Source organism: Cydia fagiglandana, chromosome 1 (assembly GCF_963556715.1).
Source record: "Cydia fagiglandana chromosome 1, ilCydFagi1.1, whole genome shotgun sequence".
Lineage (NCBI taxonomy): Eukaryota > Metazoa > Arthropoda > Insecta > Lepidoptera > Tortricidae > Cydia > Cydia fagiglandana.
Genome location: NC_085932.1, coordinates 15,742,183 through 15,763,178, shown reverse-complemented (window position 1 = coordinate 15,763,178; position 20,996 = coordinate 15,742,183). Strand labels below are relative to the sequence as shown.

The 20,996-nt window shown below is 36.5% G+C and overlaps 3 protein-coding genes across 6 annotated transcripts; 1 reads left to right on the top strand and 2 right to left on the bottom strand.

Moving 5' to 3' along the window:
• Nucleotides 1-2,044: 2,044 nt before the first annotated feature.
• On the bottom strand, nucleotides 2,045-3,663 carry LOC134666024 (gem-associated protein 8-like). The gene has a single exon (XM_063523109.1). It carries the CDS (start codon nucleotides 3,640-3,642, stop codon nucleotides 2,767-2,769), a length of 876 nt encoding a protein of 291 aa, XP_063379179.1. The 5' UTR covers nucleotides 3,643-3,663; the 3' UTR covers nucleotides 2,045-2,766.
• Nucleotides 3,664-5,195: 1,532 nt separating this feature from the next.
• On the top strand, nucleotides 5,196-6,613 carry LOC134664970 (zinc finger protein 717-like). The gene is made up of 2 exons (XM_063521712.1): nucleotides 5,196-5,430; nucleotides 5,582-6,613. The coding sequence occupies exons 1-2, from the start codon at nucleotides 5,299-5,301 to the stop codon at nucleotides 6,551-6,553; spliced, it is 1,104 nt and encodes a 367-aa protein (XP_063377782.1). The 5' UTR covers nucleotides 5,196-5,298; the 3' UTR covers nucleotides 6,554-6,613.
• On the bottom strand, nucleotides 6,607-20,418 carry LOC134664946 (TBC1 domain family member 15). Of its 4 annotated transcripts, none has more exons than XM_063521685.1 (11): nucleotides 20,233-20,418; nucleotides 17,507-17,699; nucleotides 16,455-16,874; nucleotides 16,067-16,111; nucleotides 15,252-15,420; nucleotides 12,389-12,485; nucleotides 11,683-12,099; nucleotides 11,247-11,434; nucleotides 10,654-10,780; nucleotides 10,007-10,292; nucleotides 6,607-8,790 (listed from the first exon to the last, which is right to left on the bottom strand). In XM_063521685.1, exons 1-10 carry the CDS (start codon nucleotides 20,272-20,274, stop codon nucleotides 10,014-10,016), a joined length of 1,977 nt encoding a protein of 658 aa, XP_063377755.1. In that variant the 5' UTR covers nucleotides 20,275-20,418; the 3' UTR covers nucleotides 6,607-8,790; nucleotides 10,007-10,013. The 4 variants fall into 4 exon arrangements, with proteins under 4 accessions (XP_063377755.1, XP_063377747.1, XP_063377768.1 ...); XM_063521677.1 differs by having other exon boundaries at nucleotides 10,050-10,292; XM_063521698.1 differs by having other exon boundaries at nucleotides 10,106-10,292.
• Nucleotides 20,419-20,996: the final 578 nt, after the last annotated feature.

Here is a 20,996-nt window from a genome sequence, read left to right as displayed (position 1 = left end):
ACTTTCAACCCCTTTTTAACCCTGTTAGGGGATGAATTTTACAAAACGCTGAAATTACTTTTCCTGTCTTTTAATAATATCCCCAAATACAAAGATTCAAGTCCCGCGTTCGAAATTTTTTTTGATATCCATACAAACTTTCTACTCCTTTTTCACCATCTTAGGGGATGAATTTTCAAAAACGCTGAAATTAGTTTTCTTGTATTTTAATAATATATCGTTTTACGAAGTTTCAAATTCCTAGCTTAAAATAAAACTTGAACCCCATACAAACTTTCATCCCCTTTTTAACCCCCTTAGGGGTTGAATTTCTCAAAATCGCTTCTTATCTCTTGTACACTTTATAAATGTAATCTAGTGTGCAAATTTCAACTTTCTATCTTTTGTAGTTTCGGCTCCGCGTAGCAAAAATCTCCAACCAAATTTTTTACCTTTTTACGTTTTTCTTGTAAAATTACTATGAAATTGAAAAAAACAAATATCAGCAATGAATTCTACGTCTTTGGTTTATACGAAAATGATACCAAACTTGCCCTAGTACCCACCAGGATCAGAGTAGATTTTTTTTAAAGATGACGGGTGGCGGCCGTCTTTATACCCCACCCTCCCCCAGAGATGGGCAAATTTTATTCGAATGACGAATAACGAATGAAAATAACAAAATTTATCGCGAATGACGAATAAAAATGTCGGATGATTATTCTTATTCAAATAAATTATTCGTCTAATAATTCATCCGCGAATAATTTATTCGTCGAATGAATTGCCACGAATAATTTGTTAATTAGAATACTTACCTTATAAAATTTTCACGATTTCGAAAGATTTGGCAACTGTTAGCACGAGTTGGGAAATGAAATAGAGATTCACAAGATATTAAATAGTAAAGATATGTGACGTTCCACGGCAAAAGGTACCTTATGGCGGCTGGCGCCGCGATTCGGGAAATGAATTAGAGATTCACTAGATATGAAATAGTTATGTGACGTTCCACGGTAAAACATACCTTATGGCGGCTGGCACATTCGTCACATAGCGCCCCAATAATATTGGAGCGGCGTTAATAATAGCGTAAGCGCCAACCGCGTACCTTTACCCGTGGAACGTCACATAACTTATTATAGCTATCTCTTTCTAGGTCTGGCTAGAAAGTTACTAATATAACTTTGCGTGTGAGTAATTCATTGTTCACGCTATTCCTTTGTTTATCATACTACCTGGGCTTATCCTTTAACCCTTAACAATATTTAACTTGTCAGAACAAATTTACAGTAAAAACTAGTCATATTAAACTTGTTATTATTCGTGTTGTTTATTTGAATGGAATAAGGCAAAAAACTTAAATATTTTTTGTGGATTTATTCGAATAAAATAACGAATAAATCATTCGTCATTTGAAAAGTGGTCGAATGAATCATCCGCGGATAGATTATTCGCGAATAAATCATCCGCGGATGAATCATTCGCGAATAAATTATCCGCGAATAAAAAAATCGTGAATTATTGTTTATTCGAATGATCATTCCGATAAAAGTTTATTCGAATGATGCCCATCTCTGCCCTCCCCCCCACTTCAGGCTAGAAATGCTTAGAATTACTCAAATATCAGATGTGATGAAGCTCATAGCTTAATAAAATTTTTTTGGGTCATGTATGGCAGCGTTACATAACTGACTCCAGTATACATTTTTCGTCAGTAGCAGGCGTGGCTCACTCCGCGATTTCGTCGCTTTGCTACAGGTAGCTAAAAGTACATCCGTTCCACACCAATTTTGGTGGCTAGCTATAGCAACTGATCTTAAAATTTATAGTGTATGATGGTTCATTATTTTGTAAGTGGTTAGTTTTTTCACAGTGCAGTTGGCGGGTGCGACAGGCCATGAATGCTGTAAACTGTAAAGGGTTCAAAACGTCGGGATGTAGTTTTATTTCATGAATTGAATTATTGTTTCGTGAGAACTGTAGTTGTTATACTTCTTATGACTATTATCAGTGCATAATTTTGCTGCAATATTAGATTGTTTTAATAAATACACAATTTCAATTAAAGAAATTCAATTGCAGTTTATTCTTTTTAAATACATTTCCATTAGAAATACCCATTATGTTAAGCCTAACAGACTGGCCACAAAAGATATTTCACCACACCAACTGGTAAAGGCTCTCTTGATACTCCAAAAATTGATGCGAAAGTTGCATTTTAAGTGTGGCTAACTAATTTGATGCAGACTTTGAGTTGTTTTCTCATTTAGGCTGATTGAATTGACTTTTAAGTGATGATTTTGAATGATTACTTTTTAAAAGCATTCATTTGGATTAGTATTTCTCCCGCATTAGTGTGACGAACAATTTAGTGCTTCAGTAGGTGGCAATATTTATTTAGCCCTTGTGCCCTGAAACCCTAGCAGTGCTGAAGATGCCATTTTCGAATTTGGATTTTTTTTTCAATTTGGAAACTTTTGCTAGCTTGGGTATCAATATTAGCATGAGGGGTTAAAGAACAACTTAGCCCCTTTGTAAAACAAATAGCTATTACAATTTCCTATTTATCTCTGATATATTTTGGCTCTACATCATTAACAGGAGCAATTTTAGCAAGGGGTTTTTAGATTATCTGGTCACTAGACTCTTTCTGCTGAGAAGGACAGAGAATGGAATATTTATGGGACGTTTTTACTCAGACGCTTTTAGTCAGCAAGATAATTAACAGAAAGCGTCTGGTATCTCAATATATTTAATAAATCCAACAAGTACTTAGCCACTAACTTAAAAGTTTTGATTAGAGTATGAATAATGTGAATTAAAATTAAATGGTATCACAGGCCAGAATGCAGGTGTATTTTTGTCAATATCTGCCATATAATCACATTTCATTGACATCTCTATTGCAGCAGTTTTCTGCCATCTTTCTCCATAAAGATCTTGGGCTGATAAGCCGTAGTGCCGTCGCGTTCTCAGCTGAGCCTCTCTTTCTTCTAACTCGGCTTGCTCTTGTGCTGCTTTTTGTTGTTCACGCTCTAACCTCAGTTCTTCCTTGTGTTTGGCATTTATCATCAAAAACTGCATGAATTCTTCACTTACTTCTAAATCTTGGTTATCATCTGAACTGTCTTCTTCCTCCTCACTTTCTGATTGCATGTCCACTAACATAGTTTGAGAGTTAGTACTTTCTGCATCTTGCCATTCTCCCAGTTTACCTTCTCTTATTGGACTATGCCTTTCATTCACGTTACACTCTTCTTCATCTTCATGATTTTCTCTGTCTACATCAGATCCTGAAATTTTACATGTAGTAGACGAGTTTTCACCACGAGTTACATACTGATTTTTACGAATTATGTCATGTAGAACACTATTTTCATACTCTAAAGACTTTGCTTTTGCTTTCCAGTAAGCCATCTGGTGTTTCAATTGCCAAGTAGCTGCAAAAGTGAAATGCTCTGCCCAAGACGACATGGTAAACATAAGTTTAGACAATTTAAATGCACTATTATTCACAGATTTGTACTTGAAAATTTTTTTCTTCGAGACAGACTGTTTGTTTTTATTCTTATTTTTGTTTCTACGTTTCCGTTTCTTGCTTTGTTTTGAGGGTATAGAGGAATTAATATTTTGAGATTTGCTATCGGGTACAGAAGACATTTTCTTAATTTTATTAACTAGATTATCTAGTCTGTAGCACATTTTAGACACACGTTTACATTCGCGTGAGCTTAAGCCCCCCATTCACACTCCTACCTTGTAGTCCGCCTCGTTGAGTAGGATTGTTGTGTATGGGGGTTGCGGAATACGAGCCGTCCTACAAACCCAAGTAGGATGCCACATGGGTCCTACACAAGGCCTGTTCACTTCCTAAGAAAGTTATGTCCCCAAATAATTGCGCATGTGTGCGCCTTAAGCTTCTATGTGTGCGTTGGCCTCCGGGAAAAAGTTGCGAGTAATAAAAATAAAAACATTTTTCTACAGCAACATTGCTCCCAACTCTGATTTAAATTATCACGAATTTTATACAATATTAATCATAAAACGGGACTTAAAACGCTTAAAACTTAATTACATGCGATTAAGTTTTATAATGAATATTTGCTTCCAACTGTCTTTATCAATGTTCATAAAATATATGGAGGGTAGATACGTCTACCCACCATAATAAAAAATATATTTGTCAATGACTCTGTCCAACTGCTGTGGTTAAAGTTCATAACGAAAATTTTATTTATTAACTCTTTAAATAATACATACAACGTTTACCGCTACGTACCACTTAAGACTGTAAGTCTGACGTCTGTACCTACATGGATTACAGCAATGCACATAGAAAATGTGCTAAATGCGGAGCAACGGCTGTTGAAGCAGCCAGAGTGAAATTTACAACTTTAGTGGGTTCAGAAGGAACCGAGTCATAACGCATCTGGAAAGCGTATTAATTAACCGTGAAGAAATGTATGAATACAAGTTGGAAATCTGTGTAAAATGCCGTGTAAAGTGTAATGTATTTGTGTGTAAAGTGTAATAGGTAGGCATGCCTAATGTTATTTGTATAAAAGGTACTGAAAACTTTGTGAATGCGCTTTATTAATGTCTATTTTTTTATTAAGTTGCCAGTTGCCAGTTTTCAGTGTATATTTTTATATGTAAAACATGTTTTAATAAATAATATATATAATGTTATAAACATAAACATGCGTTTTATTTAAATCAATTGATAATACCACAAACAAGGGGTAATATTTGCATCTTGCATATATTTCGTGATATGAAGATAACAAATATGTTTATCAACAGAATTACTACCTACCAATACCCGCCAGGCTAAACCGGTTGTCAACTTTAGTTCCATTGGTACACAAAGACGGCGCCACTAGTATAAACGTATAAACGGTTGGGGACATTTTTTTGTATGGAGTTACCGTTCTTCTCCTAGTGAGTATTATATTCTTTGGTAGACCGTCACTTGTGAGAAACGAAGCACTACTGATGATGGACGGCAAAACACCCTGTGTGAGGCTATTTCTTGCTCCGTAGAGTCCGTAGTCCTGCGAGGCGGACTACAACGTAGGATGGTGTGTGAGCTGTATCCTACGTCGTAGTCCTGCGAGGCAAGGTAGGAGTGTGAACACAACAATCATACAGTGACAAGGTTGACATCTGATTAAAATGACAGCATAGTATATCTTATCTATGGTAGTGTCTTGCTGTACCTAGATAATTATAAACTAGTTTTTAGGACTTTCGATATAATAATACAAATAAATATCTAAATTGAGCAATATTAGAAGATAATAAGCATCTATAGAAATGACTTATAAAGACAACTGTCGTACCTGTTTAGCCAGCGGCAAGGAAATGCGGTATATCCATACAACAATTGCTATTGGTGGTGAAGACGTAAGGATGTCTGATATTTTAGCGAATTTTTACAACTATAAGGTATGAAATAAACTTAGTTCATTTTAAAAACGTGATATTATTGTATTTGTGCAATGTAGTGGCGTTGTATCTCGAATATAATTTGTTCTTATGAAGTCTAATAATAATATAAACATAAATCTGTCTTCTCTTATAAAATTTATGTTTGCAGGTGTCTTCCGATGAGGAATATCCAGAAAATATCTGCATGAACTGTATTTATCATCTTACCATGACTTATTCCTTTAAAAACCTAATAGAATCGAGTGCTAAAACATTATCAGAAAATTCAAACACTGTTGAAATTGATGAAATTGACTACAGTTATGGGTCGGAAGAAGAAGGAAAAACATATCAAATGAGAAGATATGAAAGACGAAAACATCAAGCTATGGAAAATACAGCAAGTGAAATCAAACTAATGTTTTGTGTTGAATGTAAAGCAGAATTTCATTCTACAAAAGAATTAAGTGCACACTGTACTAATAATCATCCTCTTAAATCCTCCACAGGACGTGATTGTGATTATTGTCATGAGAAATTTGAAGATTTTCGTTCCCTTGTTTTACATCGAAAACTTCATTTAAAACCATATCTTTGTGAAAACTGCTGGGAAGGGTTTTACTCTGAAAATGAATTAAACGCTCATTCTTGTCAACCCAATGGACATCATAAAGAAAAAAACAGTTCCGACAGAATGCTACGGCAATGTGATCAGTGTGGAAAATCATATCCACCTGGATATATAAAAATTCATATGTTGACACACAGCAATGATCGTCCATATAGCTGTAAATTCTGTCCAAAGAAATTCAAAGTACCCGGAGGCCTTCATTCACATGTTTTATGGAATCATAAGAGAACTAGAAATCACAAATGTGAAGTGTGCAATGCCACTTTCATTTCGTCTAGTTCTCGTAGTTCTCATATACGTAAAAATCACTTAAAGGAAAAAAAATATGGATGTGAAAGTTGTGGAAAGAGATTTTTTTCTAAATCTGAGTTACAGAGGCATTCTCTAACTCATACAGGAGTCAAGAACTTTCATTGTCATCTGTGTGACAAGTCATACCAAACACGCTATGGGTTGAATGTACATTTGAAGTCCCATTCTCAAATGTCTATGAATGTGCTAAATTTGTAAATTGTGATTTGATGCTAAAAGGTTTACTAAGATAAAAGTACAAAGACAGTGTATAATGATGATCACTCATTTATTCAATCCTCTAGAGATTTAATAGGTACTTTATTAAATTTATAATCCTTTATTTATGTAGTATTTAGGTGGGTTTTGTTGTACAACCATAGACAAAAGAATAAGCTGCATAAAGTGGTGCAAAATATTATTATAGGTAGTTGCAAATATGACTACCTTAATATGAGGACAGCAATCCTTTTTTTACAAATGTTTTAAGTGATGTATGTGTACATAACATTTTCTACTGATACTCCTCCAAAGAATAAATAAAACATTGTAAGGTACCAAAGCTTATATTTTCCAATAAATTAACATTTAAAAAAGGAATTTTTTTTTATCTGTAAATGAATGTATTAAAAATTTACTACTGTTTAAAATAAACTTTTTGTACTGAAATTACAATAACTAAAAAACATTTTACAACAACAAATTTGATATGAGTACAGTCACCAGCAATAATACGTTACACAACGAAGGCCGCAAAAATATCTGACACGATCTTATTTGTAGAGCCATAAAAGCGTGTCACATATTTTTGCGGCCTTCGAATAGTATCATATTATTGCAGGTGACGGTACACAGAACGGTTAGACACTGACATTGACATTCATGGGACTACTTTATCTCTTAGCATTCAGCACATATTACTTATAATTCGATTGAGAATGTGCGTGAATAAATGTACACGGGGCATATTTTGGGGCCCTCTGTTTATAGGCGTGAAGTTGAATGTTAAGCTATCTCCCAAACCAGTAATTTTCCTGTTTCCGTAGTGAACGCGACACCCTGTATAGTCGTGTGACTACTTGGAATAGGTAACACAAATCAAAATATTTTATGATTAAATTTCATAGGTACAATAACTTTTAATTTAAAAGGTAGCATTTTGATGATTTCTGATGTCTTGGGAATTACAAACAAAGGAAAAGGAATTGAATGCTATTGATTGTTAATACAAAATTCTACATCAAATTTTTGGTGATTAAAAAAATGAAAGAACCTCTAATGTTACAATCTACAGAATGTGCCAAAATATTATGTACATAACAATAGTAGGTACTCGGAAAATATTCCCGTATTTTCTGTGCCAATGTCAGTTGAAAATAAGAGAACACTACAAGCATGGAAACCACCCAAGTGCACTGAATACCAACATTATTATTTTGCAAAAGGGCAAGATAAAATTTAATCACGTAAATTAACTGCTAACACTAAAAAGAATAAGTATTATAATATACGTTTATAACAAATGTATGAAACCTACTTTGCATAAATTGAATTGACATATTATTACCTTAAAAACACCATTGTTATTTTAAATAGGTAACTGTTATTTAATTTTACTGTTATTAAAAAAAAATCTAAATGTGTTTATGGAAAACAACTGAATTTAATTGTCAATGTACCTATGTAGTCTATGGCACAAAAATAATAATTTTAATCTGGAATATAGTGCACAATATCAGCACCTGGTGTTTAAATATGTATATCAAATTGCAGTCAAATTATTCAGTATCCTATAATTTAGGCGATCCTTCGTCGTTCATTGACCAATTTCACAAGACACCTATTATATTTAAAGGCACCATTTAAACCAATAACCCGTGCGAATAAGGCAAAACTCAAATTCATAGTGTATTACAACGTGTCAATAGGAAAGCCTATAAACTTGATGTTGCGCCATTAATATAAGCTTTAATTTAACCCTATATGACTTTTAAGCCTCACTAAACTGCAAAACGTAATTCAAGACCAAAACAAGTAAGAAATGTTGCCACTTTTTTACTATCGTGTCTTGTATTTATGTACATATAAATAAATAAAAGTACTTTTTTAAATAGTAGGAGTAAAATTACTAATGAACAAATTATCTTAGTGTGATTATTTATCAAAAGGAATTTATAATTTTGCAAACAAATTATTGCAGTGGCAACATTGCCTTACTTTTTTTGGTCTTGAATTACGTTTTGCAGTATAGCTAATTTTAGCGGGAAATAATTGGAGACCTAGGTACTGTGACACAATCATGGACAACTGTTTTTTTTTAGGGAGTACCACGAGTACTTTATAAAAATAGAAAAATTTACAGTCTCTCTGTAGTTTTATGATTTCGTGTTTTAGGCAAGTAAAGCCCAGACGCTGGTGGTTACGACAGATATTTTTAATCCGTTATATTCGAGTTCCTGTAAAAAAAAACTGATTTTAAATAAAGAAATAGAATTAAGTGAGGCAAAAATGAATTTTATACATATTTACAACAACACTAAAACAACAAGCGACTATCGAGGATAACTTCTGTAAATGTTAATGCCGAATAGACACTGAAAAGATATAGGTAGAGCAGCATATGGTGCCTGCAATACGGCCACTTGGGCATTTAAATTATTTAAAGGCTGCTACCCATTTTTTAACAGACTTCAAGATTTCAAAAGGAGGAGGATATTAGGTAGTATGTTTCTTTTATATAAGTTCTAAACTTGAAAATCATACATTTTGAGATGTGACCTGCCTGGCACCATACGAATATCCTTGTAAAACCCATTGTCCTAGTTTAAGGGCGAAGATAAGTAGTTATAACAGTCCGCGAAATAAAAATTTTCTAGCAAAATCAGACCCTATATCGGTGTCTGAAACTTTAAAACAGGTAAATGTCCTATTTTTAGGGCACTGGGTCGATATTTCACTACCTATAATCTTGTCCTAAAAACAGAATGGGCATTACGAGGATATTTATCTGATATCCAAGCCGAGGGATACAGTTTGGGTGAAAAGGAACTCGATATGAATGTGGGCATGTTACCTTTTGTGAATAATTCAATTTATGCATACATTATTTTTGATAAACCAAATATAATAAATCAATTAGATTTATTTTTGGTAATCATACGAGTTATCGAGTTTTCAGAAACTAGTCGTCGCTTATTATAAGTAAGTTAACTACAACATATAGATAGTAATTCAAAATACAACATATCTTGTTATCACACTGGAAGACATGCATTAATAATTATAACACTAATTTAAGAAAACTTTAAACGCGTACGGGAGCATAAACCGTATTTAAATTATATGTATTTAGAATATAATTGACTACATTTGGTGCACAGTATATTAATTACTTTAGCGAAAATATTCTGCTAAATCTACCATATTTAGGTAACCTGTACCTGTGGTATTACAGGAACGTTACGCCTAAACATAAAATCAACTCAAAAAGCATATTACTCTTATGGCTGCAAACATGATTCATCTACATTGTTACAAAAAAAAAACCAATGACATGCAACAAAATGTAACTCCCAACCACTGTTTTTTAATGGTTTGGCTCGGAGAGTTGATCTAAATTATTTGCACAACAGAATGTCTAATCTACAATTCTACATATGAATACATATTCACCGCGTGCTCAAAAATTCATGTCTAATCCTATTTGATACATAACTTCATCCATCCCTGGGTCCAAGAGAGGGTCCCGGGCATTTTCACTTTTCTCCATACCATTAGCTCCGCTCGTCGTTGGCTCGTCGTCCGAATTCGTTGACACGGAAACGTTCAGAGGAGTCATCCCGAGTATGATCCTGATTTGGTCTGTTAGGTGGTGCGCTGATATTATTTGGTGGTATATGCCCTCGGCTGTGCTTAATATTTTGTCCACGTCCAGGCACATCGATAGGTCGTTTACGTGCTGAAAATTACAGTATTATTATAACATGAAACCAATATTAATTTATAATATATGGAGTGTAAATTGAAACAGCTCTTAAATGCCTGACATAAAATATTTGTAAGTATTATATGATTATATGATAATATTGATAATTTTACATACAAAACATTTAGGTAAATAGTGTAAATACTTTAAATTTGTGTCGGACAAAAAGCACCAATATCCTGCTGTCCATAGGTACAAAAATAGCGTTTGTGTTATTTGGTGTGACATTCTTAAACTAGTTTTACGGTACTAGTACATTCATTAACTTCCTTGTTTATATACTTCTACACCGTTAGTAAACAAAAAATTAAAATGTATATATCTCCAAACTTACCTTCAATATTTCAGTGAAACCATAGTTGTTGTTGATTATCGTGTCCTTTTCGGCGTCGAGTATAGCGACACAAATGAGCAGATGGAAGTTCGCACACGGCAACCCCGTCCACAGGACTTCCCATAGCCTGCACACAAAAATAAGTCAAATTATACAGAGTTAGAGCAGTTAGAAACCCAAAGAATTTTTATGGTATATTACTAATTAATTACTAAATTTTTGCTAGTGCTTAAAAACAAAATAACACATAGCCTCTGAATCCTATCTATGAATTTTATTCGAATAAAATTCATAGATAGGATTCAGAGGTTATGTGGTGTTAGAAAAGATGACTTTTTTGTGAAAGGACATTTCATTCATGATCGCGATTTGGTGCAATAAACCCCATATTTCGACTAAAATATTCCAATGTTTCAAGTACAGGAAGCATGCTTGCTGATCCCTAGAGAATAAAATTTGTAACTAAATGTATACCCTCCCCTTGGGCATCGGCTATAGTATAAAGTTCCCGATATCGTTCTGCGCCAGTTCCGGGCTGCAGAACATCAGCAGATGCAGGAGCTCCTGCTTCATGCCCGCCATGCCGAAGTTACCTCATAATGTCCCTGAAGGAGAACTCTCGCTTGAACCAGACCAGCAGCCAACGGAAGCAGAAGTACATGTTGCCGGAGTCCTTCTGCGCCAGGTGCTGCGCCAGCTCCGGGCTGCAGAACGTCAGCAGCTGCTGCAGCTGCAGGAGCTGCTGCTTCATGCCTGCTTGGTCCATGTCGAAATTGTACGCCTGGAATGTAAATTGATGCCACTGACGAAAATTGGTCATTCGATCGTTACAGTTACTCTCGTGCGCCACGTAGGAATTTGCGACGGGTCAATGTGTTCATCTTCAACATTCCTATCTTTTCGTAATTTAATGTTTCAGCCTGGTGTGTATTAAAAATCTGGAAACCACTTTACATAACGATTTCACTCTATTTACAGTTAAATGGAATCTTCTGTGCTTGGAATCAAGGTAATATGTTTATAACTTACAATTCTTTCCATGAAGCCAACGAAACACCAAAAGCTGTCCACCTCATTCCCCAAAAGTAGCAGCAACGGTGCTAAAATATCGCTCATGCCTTGCACGTAGCCAAGGTCGAAGTTGTACATGACATATGTCATCAGAATATCTTGCAGCACCGCCAGATTCGGGTTATTGTCACCAGCGAAAAACGGATGAGTCCTGTCTGTCCTTGCAACATCTTTCTCCACTAGACTCTTTCTGTCTCTGTACTCCGAGAACCTGGACTCTTGGCCTTCGGTCATGGAGCGCCATTGGAGCTTCATGGAGAAGTATTCCTCTGTGCGTTTGCGTTGTAAGGATCGTATTTCTGTATGCGTCATGTGCCAGGGTGTGTAGTCCAGTAAATATTTCCAGACCGACTGACGTATCGAGTGGGCTACACCCTGGGAATAAAAATATTATGTTATTTAACATTTAGGACGACTGCAGCACATTGATTATTTATGGTCGGCTTTGTTTGATATAAAAATGACGAATCGATTTCAAATTCTCATTTGCCACCTATATGAATAAATGTTGCTAAGTTTGTAACTTAGGCCTCGTTTACGTGAGCAGAAGACCTAGGATTACGTGAGTACCCCTGCGTGCATATTTGTATGACATAGACGTCTTTCCATACTCAAATATTTGAAGTTAATAGAATTATAAATATAGACATGTTTGGTTCCTTACCCCTCTAAAGATGAGCTGTTTGACTCCGTCGACCTCCGTGACCCTGCCTTCCGTGTCCTGCAGACCTTCCCATTTCTCAGTGGATAGTGGAGTTCCTCTGCAAAACAATATTAATAGGTATATGTACTTCTTGTTCACATAAAAAAAAACTGTTCTTGAGTTTACATAATATTCTATTCGTAAATTTCATCGCAGGGTGTGTGTAGGGTTGGAGAGATTAGATTGGACGGAGTACCAATACCACCCGGTGCTCCACCCAATCTAATCTATCCAATTTATTTGTCCAATGTCATTGCGCCTAACATTTTGCTTAAAAAGAAATTGGACAGGTGGAATACCATCTAAGAAATGTGTCGAGTTTTCAAATATGATAAGAGGTTTCTTAACCTTTTGGCCGCCGGACCTAGTCCGCAAAGACGCTCACTCACACGCCAGAGTAAATTCTAAGTAAACAACTAATAAAAAGTTTAGGGATTGCAAAATGTGATATCGATATTTACAATTTATGGTAAAAATCTTCTCAATTTGGCTTTGTTCTTAACCAACTTTAATTTATTTCGAGAATGCCAAAAATTAACATATTTTTTACACACGACAATGTTAAAAATAAAGGTCTTTATCATTAAAAACAACCACTAAACAATATCGATTCATGACGTAATATCACCGCACTAGGCTCTACGAGAAGTCTTGTATACATGACAACGGCGCGCATGGACTGCCCGCAGTGCAGACCGACAAGGACCGTTTCCGCGCGGATTAAGTAATAATAGTCTCTAGGTCAACGGCGTAAGCGCTTGTCGGTACGTAAACTTTATTAGCGTATGGTTAGAGCCGCGCATCGTGTGTCGATAATATAAATGTACCGGAACTGCATTGGGGAAAATGACACGTGGGTTGAATTGTCAATGAGTGAAGAACAATAATATTGGAAAAGGGTGGGGATCAGAAATGTTCGGGAATGCATGTTTCACATTCGACATGTTCCTTAGAAGAGCTTGTCAGTACTCCCCACTACACTATCATCTCAAAATGAATCATTTGTTCTGCAAATAGACCACAAGGACAGATTTACTTGTCTGACTCTACTATGGACAGCTGAACAAGTTCCCTGAACTCCAGCTATAGTTATGCCTGTCTCTCTCTCGTTTAACGTATTCTGGTTACTAGTTATCACCAATTGGCATTTAACAGGTGTTCAAATGCTTAAATAAAACCAGATTGGCCACTTGATATTTATTTTGAATATTCTCTAGAGATGCACCGGATATTCGGTTACTATCCGGTATCCGCCCTATCCGGCCAGTATTTTAATATCCGGCCGGATACCGGATAGTGCCCTACTATCCGGCCGAATACCGGATAGTACCATTGTTTGATTTTGGAGTAAACAAATTGGATTTAAGAAACAGTCACGGTCATAATCGTACTTGTTTATTATTTTAAAACAATTTAGAGATTCAACTAACTTGCACGCGCACTCATTTCGAACCTAGAAATGTGTCCGCGCGAACGTTCACTTAGAAACAGGTCAAAACTGCAGAATGCGCACCTGAAAAACCGAAATGTAGGTGCAGCTCTGCTGGCCGATATTCGGCGGCCGAATACCGGATATTCGGCCGATGGTCAGGCCGAATATCCAGTATCCGGCCAAACAACTATCCGTTGCATCTCTAATATTCTCATATCGAATTAACATTCCCATCCCTAGCTGTCTTGTATACAAGACAACGGCGACGAGGAACATGAAAAACGTTGAAAACGAGCAATTTTTTTGATTGCCTTATTATAAAAGAATGGATTTATTTATCTGCTTTAAATGCAATTATTTAAAAAATCAAAGGCCTAAAACATTAACACGAGTGTAAAAATATACTACAATTGATGTTTTTTCACATTTACCGAGCGGTTGAATTTGTGTCTTGTATACAAGACAGCGGCGCCAGTGTATCGTTCTATCGTTGTCTTGTATACATGCCAACGGCGGTCAAAGGGTTAATCTCTTAGTTATTGTTCTAAATATAATAAAAAAGAGAATTTCGAGAATGGACCATTCGTATAAAGGCTGTATCCTCCTAAGGCCCAGTCATACAAATGAAAAATGCAAAATTTGCCACAGAAATTTTAACGTACAGGGTAGGAAATAGAGTTGATTTTGCGTTGTTCAAAAACTGAACGAAACAAAGCAAAAGCAACTGTTTCAATCGAATATCATTTAAATTTAATTAAACTGAGTAAGTACTATAGGTAGAACCTTGGGCTAGGGATGTTGCGGATGCAGATTTTTTGACATCCGCGGATGCGGATGCGGATATGTAAAGCCTCACATCCTGTCAAGATTTGGTACTTAAAAACGTCAAATATTACATTTTTAGCATTTTTTATTTAAATATAGGTGCGTTTTATTTAATAAACAGTAAGCCAAGGCCGACTTTTCGGGATCTAGACGATTTCGTTATATATGATGACGAAATTACCTAGCACTTACGTCGCCGGCGGCGCCGCCGCTAAAACGTTCCTCACGTTCCTGTTACCGACTTGGTCGACATCCGCATCATGCGGATGCTCCGCATCGATTTTATGCGGATGCGGATGTTGAAAATAATGCGGATGTTCCGCGGATGCGGATGCGAATATTCGCAACAGCCCTGCCTTGGGCCTTAGGAGGGTATGCGTCGTAAGAGTGGCATAGAATGACTAAGGGCCACTTGCACCATTCACTAACCCGGGGTTAACTGGTTAAACCTGGAGTTTCCATGGTTACCAGTACAATTTGACACTAAGTTAAAGGGTTAACCGGTTAACCCCGGGTTAGTGGAATGGTGCAAGTGGGCCTAAATGATAGTCGTAAATGAATAACTACCTAGGTATGATAGGTCTCGGCGGCAGCGTTGGTTTGACGCTGATGACTTCATACTCATCGGACTTAGTGACTGTGGTGGCGTCTTCCAGCGCACTCATGCTCTTTGTGAGCAGGTCTGCCACCTCTTCTGACACGTCGCGTTTGCCGTTAGCCTCGTTGCCATAATATACTAAAAACACAAATTTTCTTCAGAGAATATGTTGATAAGATATTGCCTTGCATTTGTACTAAATATTACATTAATTATGATTACATTAGATATTCATTTAAAAAAACCAAAACATTTTTTTTTAAAGGGAAGCTTAAAAAAAACCAGTTCGCTTTTGATAGGGCGTTAACACATCTCAAAAACTCGTACAAAAAAGAAATATTAATAATTGCTTAATTCATACGTTGCGACGGCTTATAAACATCATAGTAGGACATCTTTTTGATGCTTCATAATCATAAACGTATCCTGAATGTTTCACTATATTTTAATCTAATTCAGTAATAAATAAATCACTCCCTCCCTTTCTTGCCGTGTTTGGAAAAACATTCATCGTTGTCGTCTCGTTTCTAATACCTTCTACGTCGAAAAAAGGAACAGAGGGCCTACCGCGAACCACGTTCGACGTGTTACCTCCATGTCACACTTACGAACAAATTTACAAGTGCGACAGAGAGGTAACACGTCGAATGTGGTTCGCGGTAGACCCTCTGGAAGGCTGTGCTTCTATAAAGACAATGGCAGGCCTTACAATAAAATGTTCGATTCTAACTATGCACTATGTATTTTTATCATTATTAGCTAAGCAAGCAACATTGATACATACATTTCTCGAGGTCTATTGTAGAGCAACCTTGTTGTGGATTCGATCCTGATCAGCACCAGAAAATTCATAATATAAGGTACAGAACAACACATCAAGAAACCTACACCGATAAATGTATAAAGCAATAGAAGGATGCGTGCAGATTCATCTTGCGTGTTATGTTTTCTTTTGTGCAATTTTGACTTTTGTGAAATGTACAAATATAATACGTAAGTAACTAGATATTGTGACCTGTGACACTATTTTCTACATTATGTAAAAATTCTTATAGTGCAAATCACAAGATTTTTTGTGGTAGGCGTTTTTTAAATTTACCTACCTTTTCTTTTTAGGTAGACGACACTACAAGGAATCTCCTGTTTTATTTTGAAGTAAAGCATATACATACCAATATCCGTAAGCTTAGAAAACGCAGTCATAGTGGTCTCATAAGGCCTTTGCTTGAAATTTGACACCAGATTCCACACAACATCTGTAGTGTTCTCCGTGAAGATATCTAGTTCCGCAAAACTCTTATTCAGCACTTGCGTCTCCACATTTGGCTCGATTACCACATATGTGTTTCTGTCATGTCTTGTCTTTGCTGTTTTAATGTGGTTCTTCAAATTGGCGACGAATATTTCTGCGTTTCCATGTTGGAAGTAAAAAGTGGTCTGCCAAATGCCTGGTTTGGTGGAGAACTGCATCTGTTGGTTATTGCGAGTGACTCTGAAGGTTTTCAGGTCGTCGAGGGCTATTTTTATGATCCGGGAGCGAGCGTTTGCGTAGTCGGAAGTGATGTTACCGCTGAGAGTGCGTTGTCTTCGACCTGACGAGTAAACGACGGTTGTAAAGGGATTTGAGGGAGAAAATGGGCATCGTGTTCTACGTCGCTTCACCACTGATGTATAGCCATAAAACAACTTGTACTGTCACTCGGAATACAGAAATGAAAAGAGACAAACTAAAGGCGTAGGCGGTCATACTTAAGTAGTAAACTAAAGGTAACGTTTAGATTTGCGTCTTTTTCAATGGTCTGAATAAGTTGTGTATAATATCCTATATATCACCGGTCGGCCGATAAAATGCTCCTCACACCCTCCTAGAATGCGAAGACTAGCCAGCTTAGCTACACAACGGGCTCGAATCCTCGACGCACCCAGGTCATTACAGGAAGCTTACGGAGAAACCAGGAAAATCCTGCACTTCTGAACGGAGTTAGGCTTTAAGCTAGACTAAGGGCTGATTTAGACGACAAGGCTCGAACTCGTATGCGAATTTAATTACAATGCGGACTGTTGGTTAAGTTCAATTCAACTGACCGATCAAAACCCACAATGTAATTAAACTCGCATGCGAGTTCTCACATCGTCTAAATTAGCCATAAGTGAGGAAACCGGAGCCTATGACCACCTCCAAATAATAGCTGCCATCGGGGCGAGGTCTGTGAGTATAGCCCACCTATAGTGTTGACCACGGCCCACTCCTGATCCTGCGTGTCGGAGTCGATGGTGATGAGGTCGTTCGGCCGCCACTCGATGCACTTGCTGCCGTTGGGATTGAGCACCACGCACAGCATGCCGATCGAGTTGAGGTCTGTGATCGGGCGGCCCATGCACGCCTTGAGTAACACGCCATCTTGCGTAAAAAGATCCTGGAAGAGAGGCAATTCTAACATATTATGCTAGGCAATGATTGATAATATACTATGCAATATGCATGTCCAACAACCTAAAGGTTGTCCAGAAGAGACTGCTTTTAGGCTATAAGACCGCCTGTTGTTTACCTCTACTTGAGTTGATATATTGTCCGTAGTATTTTCTTTTATTGAGGTGAGCAATAGAGTATTTTTTATTGTATTACGTACCTATTTAAAATGGTCACTGAGGTTGTCAAAACAACCAATGAAATAAAAAAGAATTTGCTTCTGATACAAGCTTTTATCATTAACTATTATTTTCTTTATACTACTGAACTTGTCCGTTCTAAGTCACGCTTGCAGGTCCGAATTTCCGCCTAGCACAAGGCCCGGGCCTAGGGGCCCAGGCAACCTAGCAATGGATTTTAAATGGAGAAGGGGGCTCCCCTAAATTCTAAATGCCTAGGGGCCCTAGGTATATTAATAAGGACCTGTATGTTTGTCGTTCTTAGCATTGTGTAAAATACAGCTCACATAGATTTAATTACAATTAGAATCAAAAGGGACGAAACCTCGGGATGAAACAAATAAATGGTTGTAAACAAAAAATAATTAGATCTACAAAGTGTGACATGCTATGCCAACAATTGTTGGCAACAATTATTGAACAAGAATAACAATAGGTACGTATTTACCGATAATGGTTAAACTGATAGTGATAACCTTAACAAGTTTACAAGATAATGTTATTAATAAAATAATAAACGGTCATTGCTCTTTACTTTAGTATTATCTGAACTTATAAAGATAGGGAATAAGCTTGCCATGAAAAGGGACAGATTCAATTAGGTGCATCAAATCAGCAGTAGTAAGTCCAGGATTCCCTGATCATAATTTTTATTAGGTAGCAAACAAGCAGACAGGCCACCTGATCGGAAGTCTCTGTCGCCAAGGATGTATGAGTATAAATCTCCTTTTTATGTTCAAATGGCTAACTAACTGTAAGTGGTAATTACAACAGCATATCCCAAATAAGATATTTTGGCAGCAATGGCCAACTTTGACCGGACACTACTCTTCAGCTATACTTAACATGTCATGTAGTTCTAACAAGGACAATAGTTGTTTATGTCATGTAACATAAACAGTGTACAAGAGTAGAATAGACTAGAAATATTTTTATTCATAAATACAAAAAAGACAAATTTCATATTACAAAATCATAGAAAGAATAAAGTGCCACAAAATGGTAAATTTCAGCATGTTAGTGGCAACATGCAGTGCTGATCTTCCGATGAGGCCATCAAGTGAGAATAAACTTGGCAGGTAACAGACAAAAAGAATAGTAGGGCTTTATTTATATGTAAACCCAGAGCCCTGTTTTGGCGCCAATTCTCACATGCAAGCCTTTACTTTTATTCCATGGAAAGAAAGCATACAAGCCGTTTGGCATTAGCCATAAAATCTGGCCAGTGAACAGTAGGAAGCGGGACACCTGGAGCCCTTGCCCTACGGTAAATAAATTTAGAGACCCCAGGATGTCCCTGATCGAAACTCTGGCAACCAAAAGTCCCACCCAACTACTCACCCCAGAGGGGTTGTCTTGATATTGGTTGCACCAACCAAAACAAGATGTATTGATTATGTAAAATCAGCAAAGCACTATGAAACTTCCATTCATGAAAGGTTAGCTTAATGCTAAGAATATATCTAGTAAAGCATTATAATGGCAGGCGTGGCTCACTCTGCAATTTCGTCGCTTTGCTACAGGTAGCTAAAAGTACATTCATTCCACCCCAATGTTGGGGAAAGCCATAAGCCCCGCGTGGCGCTGTCGCCACCTAGCGTTCATATCTGTGCTGGTCGTAACAGACGCGTTTTGTTAGAGAGTGAGTCTTCTGTACCTAGTACTATTATTTATTCTGTGATAATGGGGAGGAAGGTCATTTACCAGCACATTCTTCTTCTTGGTTATGACCTCATGTCTGAGGGACGTGACTCCTGTGGAGTATTCTTCCTATCACTGCTCTCCGGAACATTACAAGTGGATTAAAAAATAAAGAATGTAATTTCTTTATAGCATCAGGAGCACTACATATATTGCTTTAAACTTTTATGGATTTCACAAATCGTTTTTACTGAATTCTGTATTTTAAATATTATAATTGCGAATACTTTATTGACATAGGGCCTGTAATTGTAAAACTTAAAACATCACAATTATAAAAAGTTCTTATAAAGAATAAGTGAACCATTAAAAGGAAAATGGCAAATACATAGTAATAAGGATTACAGAACTGACGTGGATAATTGACAAACTACGATTAATTTTCATACAATAGCTATGATTTCATCATAACTATTAGTACATAATAGTATCAAACTGTGCTGATAAGTTACTGTTAGGAGTGAGAATGAAAAATCAAAATGCCCAGGAATAGGCAATAAACAGTCAAATAAAAACTACGTTTGATTAGGCCTAGTTAATCCAAGGTCGTATTTATACACCAAAACAAAGAATAGGCAAGGCCTTAGATATTACGCTCACCTTACACTGCTCCGGAATGTCTTCTACAGAGCTTGAAGACATTTTTCTCTTAAACGAGATCAAGGCAGGTGGTAAAGCTATATACTTTCATGAATGCTGCGAGGAAATATAAATTAATCAGAGTAATTGCACCATAATCATATGGGAAATTTTGTCAACAAAAAGGTAAACATGACAGTTTACTTCGTCGTTTTTTTTTTTTTCCTTTATTAGGAGCATTGGCAACACAGCCATCAGCTCAAACAAAAATACATTACAAACTAGAACCTTAACTACTTAAAAATACGTAAACAACTTAAAAACTATTAAAAACTACACAAACAAAAAAAAAAAGAATCAGACACATATAACTATAACAGGCCGAAAGTATTTTTAAGGAAATCAAATATGACTTTATATAATGAAAAATGTCTTAAAAGCTCCTGTGGCCCATTTTATAAAGCTACAAGTTACAATTTACAAGCGGAAGTCTCTTTCTAACCCTATGTGTTAGAACGAGACTTCCGCTTGTAAATTGTAATTTGTAGCTTTATAAAATAGGCCACTGAACGGAAGTTGGAATTTTCTTGTCTTTTAATATATCGCTACAAGTACAAATAAACAACAATCTCTGTAAATTAAAGTAGGGGCAATTAAAAAATAAATGATCTAGATTACAATCTTCAGCGGGACAGAATTTACAAACAGAACTACTCGACAATTTTAACCTAAAAAGATGAGCTGGAAAATGGCAATGGCCGAGACGTAGCCTGCACAAACTTTTA

Excerpts from the sequence above, each read along its gene's own strand:
- LOC134666024 (XM_063523109.1), bottom strand. The coding sequence starts at position 3,642 with ATGTCTTCTGTACCCGATAGCAAATCTCAAAATATTAATTCCTCTATA.
- LOC134664970 (XM_063521712.1), top strand. The coding sequence starts at position 5,299 with ATGACTTATAAAGACAACTGTCGTACCTGTTTAGCCAGCGGCAAGGAA. Across the intron at positions 5,431-5,581 it reads CGAATTTTTACAACTATAAG|GTGTCTTCCGATGAGGAATA; the intron begins GTATGAAATAAA and ends TTATGTTTGCAG.
- LOC134664946 (XM_063521677.1), bottom strand. The coding sequence starts at position 20,274 with ATGTCTTCAAGCTCTGTAGAAGACATTCCGGAGCAGTGTAAG. Across the intron at positions 17,700-20,232 it reads ACATTCCGGAGCAGTGTAAG|GATCTTTTTACGCAAGATGG; the intron begins GTGAGCGTAATA and ends CCTCTCTTCCAG. Across the intron at positions 11,435-11,682 it reads TTGGCTTCATGGAAAGAATT|GCGTACAATTTCGACATGGA; the intron begins GTAAGTTATAAA and ends TTTACATTCCAG.